At 37.7% G+C, this 5,440-nt stretch overlaps 1 protein-coding gene across 2 annotated transcripts; it reads left to right on the top strand.

Annotated features, from left to right (window-relative positions):
* The first annotated feature begins 844 nt into the window (after positions 1-844).
* LOC125051905 lies at positions 845-4,598 on the top strand. Of its 2 annotated transcripts, none has more exons than XM_047652530.1 (2): positions 845-3,461; positions 4,224-4,598. In XM_047652530.1, exon 1 carries the CDS (start codon positions 1,248-1,250, stop codon positions 2,331-2,333), a length of 1,086 nt encoding a protein of 361 aa, XP_047508486.1. In that variant the 5' UTR covers positions 845-1,247; the 3' UTR covers positions 2,334-3,461; positions 4,224-4,598. The 2 variants fall into 2 exon arrangements, with proteins under 2 accessions (XP_047508486.1, XP_047508485.1); XM_047652529.1 differs by having other exon boundaries at positions 845-3,606.
* The last annotated feature ends 842 nt before the right edge of the window (positions 4,599-5,440 follow it).

The following is a 5,440-nucleotide window of genomic DNA, read 5'->3' as shown; positions in this document are numbered from 1 at the left end:
AGCGACAATCACAACCCACAGATTAAAGAAAGTAAATAGTCTTTTTTTCTTCAGTTGATTTTGATATAGAATAGGCCTAAAAAACAACATTGCCATATTTGCCACTTGCAACTTGCAAGTTACAAATTTACAAAATTGACTATTACTTGTAAAATTGAAGAGTCAGAAGATTAGTGTGTCTGTTTTCTACAAAATTTTGAGGTAAATCATATGCGGAAGTCCTCAGATGCTACTCAAGATGCTACTTCGATTTAGAGATAAATTAAAAGGATAAGTTTTGCCTATAAAAATTCAGCATTATGTGTAAAATAACCCTCATTGTAGTTAAATTATTCATTTTATTCTATACATAATTAAAAATTATCGCATCCATTAATATACTAACATAATACTTTCATATAATTATCAAAAATAATATACCTAATAATATATTTAAAAAATCATAATCATGCTTAGTGACTTACTAGAATAAATCTTTATAATTTCAAACGAATCTGGTCTGATTATTAATGTTTTTTACAGCAATTTTAATAGTTTTTTTACTTATTTATAGAAAAACATACTTTATATTAGCAGAAAATGTGACAGAAACGTAAATTTTCTTCGTAAATCGAATAAGGTCATGAATAAAACATATTTTATAAATACAAATGTATTATTTTAATGTTTTCTAAACCTATTACAAAAGTTCATATATACGAAAGAATAAAATAAAAGATTTGGCGACGGAGGTTTGGAATTGTTTTGTCTAATCTATCTTTCAGGTCTTGAAAATCGTACACAAAACTGTAATCTTCTCGGCCAACAACATTTTCCGATGGAATGGAAATTCTGCTATCAGAATATATATATTCTTATAAAACAATCTCCACAGAGCAAGTCGGACCGAGTGAGGGGTAACAGAGAGGAGTGGAACTGGGAACACCGGAAATGTGGCGATTGGCGCGCGGACGTGACAGACGCGGGAGTATTTTATTATTTATGGTGGCGTTGTGTAAAAGATTGTCTTCTGGTTGCGTATAATTTTCATTGTGGTATTTTAGTTAATTAAAAATTGTTTTGTAAGGAATAAAACTTCCTAGGTTGAGTGTTTTGTTACTTTTATTATTTATTGTTTGTGATTTCTAAGATCAGAAGTGGGATTACCACGCGTTTAGACCGTTTGTTATCTAAATTTAGTACTTATTAGTGTTCAGTATTGGAGGAACCTAATCTCGGCCGTAAGTTTTATTTCTTATAAAAGCAAAATGTCTGGTCGTTCGTCTCGACTCGAGGGACAAAGGCATAGTCGCGAAAAACGGCGTTCTAGTTGTCGCAAAGCACGTCGCGATAGTGTAGATTCCCGTTATACGCCGCCTGGTAGAAGCCTCTATAGTAGTTCATCAAACCGCCGGGATCGGTCTTCCAGGCGTCGCTATGTATCGCACGGCCCTCGTAGCTCTCGTAAACGCCGCGATAGTTCACGCTATGTAGCTTTTGATAGGATTCTTAGTAGATTAGAAGTGATCGAAGCTAGACTACCTGTATCCGTAGAAAGCGTGAGTTCGTCGCGTCCTGTGAACGGGAGCCATTTAGTTTCTACTTCTTTGGCTGTACAGAGTTCTGCTAGTAAGCCAGGCTCAGGCATGGCTGAAGAGGTTATTGAGGGTAGTATTCCACACACACTGGATATGAATACCAGTGAAGCAAAGGAGGAGGGGAGCGGTATTGTTGAAGCATTGACTGCATTGTTCAAAGCAAAGTCTCACAACTTTTATATATCGCCTTTTGATCCAAATGTACACGACTTTGATGTTTGGTGCAACGAGGTTGACCGTGCCCGGCTTCTAAATAATTGGGATGATCACGAATGTTTAGGACGGATAGGTAGTTGTTTGAAAGGAGATGCGAAGTTGTGGTTAAACGATTGGGTGACAAATGATCGATCGTGGAGTAATTTTAAACTAGAATTTAGATCGTTATGTCCACGTAACGTTGACATGGCTTCTGTATTATTTGAGGTAATGAGTACAAACTCTAATAAGTTTTCTACTTATGCGGAATACGCGCGTAAATCTTTGCTACGTCTTAATATCGTTAAAGGTTTATCTGATGAGCTGAAAACCGCTATTGTTGTTAGAGGCATTAGTGATCCCCAAATAAAAGCCGCGGCCGCAAATGCTAAATTACACTCAAAAGGTTTGATTGAATTTTTATCTGTTTATATAAAACCTAAATACGATTACCGCCAATCTAACAATACCGTTCGTTCTTTTAGTAGTTCAGGTCCGTCTTACACGCGAAACCGCGAGGCATCTAGGTTTGATAATAACAAAATTACTTGTGACACCTGAAGGACATTATGAATATTTGAAAATGCCCTACGGGTTGGCCAATGCACCAATTGTTCATCAGAGAATCATTTCCAAAACTTTAAAAACATTAATAGATGCTGGCAAAGCCCTTACGTATATAGACGACGTTTTATTACTGTCAAATTCAGTAGAGTAAGGCCTTGACACGTTGAAAGAAGTTTGACAGACATTAAATACAGCAGGGTTTTCGTTTTCTATTAATTTAAAAAAAAAATACCTTTTTAGACTCAGAAATTGAATACTTGGGGCGATTGATTGGTCATGGTCAGGTTAGGCCGAGTCTGGGGAAGACCCGCGACTCTTGTGTTACATCCCTAAGGGTCACAGACTCAGTTTGTTGAAGGTGTTCCACGATGAACATGATCATATTGGGACTGACAGAACAACTGACTTAATATTAAGACACTTTTGGTTTCCTAGTTTGCGACAGTTTGTAAATAAGTACATAAGTCATTGTCTTGTATGTTTAGCACGTAAAAAAAAAAAGTTCCCAGGGCTCCGAGGGCTACTTTCTGTACAGACAAAACACTGACGAGCTAAAACGCGTTTTTTCAAATGCGGTGTCATTATTTGGTACGCCGTCTACAATAGTATGTGACCGCGCTAGAATGTTCGAAAGCGCTACATTCCAGTGATTTGGGATGCTCGATACATTTCATCACGCCTGGTATGCACCGCGAAAATGGGCAAGCGGAGCGGTACTGCAGGACAGTTCTCAACATGCTACGTGTTGAAGTAGGCAACAAAGGTTCCCAATGGTCCGATGTGCTGTGGAGGATGCAGCTCACTTTGAATATCTCCAAGCAAAGTACCACGCAGACGTCACCACTACAGTTACTGGTCGGTATTAACGCAGTTACTCCAGTCATCAGATCGTTAGTGCGAGATGTGGCACTTACTAACTCTAATCCCAATCGGGAGGCTCTTTTAACTCTTCGCAGACAACGAGCTTCGGCACTCCTTGCAACCAATCAATAGCGCCATGATGCCTACGTTAACGAGGGTCGACGGCAGCCACTCACTTTTGCTGTCGGAGACTTTGTGTTTGTGAGCAAGACTGCACAAATCACCGGCAAACTGGACTCCAGCATGCGCGGGCCTTACAAGGTTATTCGCGCGTTACCGTGCCACCGTTACGAATTAGAGCTACTAGCTGGTTCCTATGGGAAAAAGACCCAAGCTGCAGCTGAAAATATGATGTTGTGGCAAGGCGAGTGGACGCCGGATGCGTGCTCAGTTTTTTTTGAGACTGGTGAGTGATGTCAGTGGTGCTAATGTGTTTAGGCCACTTAGAGAACATACAAAGGTATGGGTCTCTGTTACAAATTTTTGTGGTGCTAATGTGTTTAGGCCACTTAGAGAACATACAAAGGTATGGGTCTCTGTTACAAATTTTTGTGGTGCTAATGTGTTTAGGCCACTTAGAGAACATACAAAGGTATGGGTCTCTGTTACAAATTTTTGTGGTGCTAATGTGTTTAGGCCACTTAGAGAACATACAAAGGTATGGGTCTCTGTTACAAATTTTTCTGGTGCTAATGTGTTTAGACCACTTAGAGAACATGCAAAATGTATGGGTCTCTGTTTTAACAAATTGTCGCTTAAGAGAGCACTAGAAGCCGCTATCGTTACGACAGTGTATTGCAAGATACTGAGTTTTATTTTTATTCGTGTTAACTCTGAAGCTATCTAATTCTGTAATATTTGCTTTTTGATAGACCTTATCTGTGTGCGCTTGAGTGCACGCTTGCGCACATAGTACTGGTAATTGAGATAAATGTCATTTTTCATCCCTCTAATCCAGGATATATGCTTCAGGCTATAACACTAAACTAGGTAAATTACTTACAAGTTCCTTCTATGTTTCAGAGACTGCATTAGACAATAATGAGCAGGTTGCAAGGGATGAAACAAATGAAGAGAGAAATGGCTCTGATGCTAGTGGTGCAAGTAATGCTGCGGTCGAGGACGCCGCACTGTCAGGAACGGCCGTCTTATAAAACAATCTCCACAGAGCAAGTCGGACCGAGTGAGGGATAACAGAGAGGAGTGGAACTGGGAACACCGGAAATGTGGCGATTGGCGCGCGGACGTGACAGACGCGGGAGTATTTTATTATTTATGGTGGCGTTGTGTAAAAGATTGTCTTCTGGTTGCGTATAATTTTCATTGTGGTATTTTAGTTAATTAAAAATTGTTTTGTAAGGAATAAAACTTCCTAGGTTGAGTGTTTTGTTACTTTTATTATTTATTGTTTGTGATTTCTAAGAATATATATATACTGACGAGAAAGCTTTCTATTTTTATTTTCTAAATTGAGCTAATGTTTTATATTACCAAATTGTAGGTTTAAAAGAAGAACGACCCCTTTTTTTTTTTTGAGTTTATGGCCTGGTATCTAGACCTTTAAGCCATGGAACGACCCCTATATTTATATTTTTATAGATGATAACATTTTACGTCGGTGTTGACATAAAAAAACAAAACACTATTATAGAATAAATAAGATTTTAAAAGTGAATGTACATCAAGTACATTTTGAGTCTGGCAAACGAAAGTTAAACCTATCAAATCGCGGCAAGTTTAAAAATGTCTCTACAATAATAACTTGTTTCATTTCTGGCTTTTCTAAGCTCTTGCTAAAAAGTTTGCCGATACTATAATATTATTTTATTTTTTATCTTATTTATAGGGAGCGTTCAAGCATTACGTCACGCAATTTTTGGAGATTATTGACCCCCCCCATGTAACGCGCCGTAACGTCTTTCTGTACCCAATATTAAACGTTTCGCGTCCACCCCGCCCCGCACCCGCATAAATAAAAGGCGGAGTAAACGAAATTAAGTTAACTAAACCCTTTATTGAATGTTTCGTAGAAAGTCATTCAAAGGATTATTAGTATTCTTTGTATTTATTTCCCTTGGTATCAATTTGCTGATAAACGACAATAATCGAACTCTAAAATACTACAAAAACAAACATGACAATTTTTATCAAAAAAAAAATCATATTTTCTACCCAGATATATTATTTAATATACCTTATATATTATTTAATATATCTTATATATTATTTGGGTAGGTTAA

Source organism: Pieris napi, chromosome 8 (assembly GCF_905475465.1).
Source record: "Pieris napi chromosome 8, ilPieNapi1.2, whole genome shotgun sequence".
Lineage (NCBI taxonomy): Eukaryota > Metazoa > Arthropoda > Insecta > Lepidoptera > Pieridae > Pieris > Pieris napi.
The sequence above is the reverse complement of the archived record's forward strand: the minus strand, read 5'-3'. Positions and strand labels throughout refer to the sequence as shown.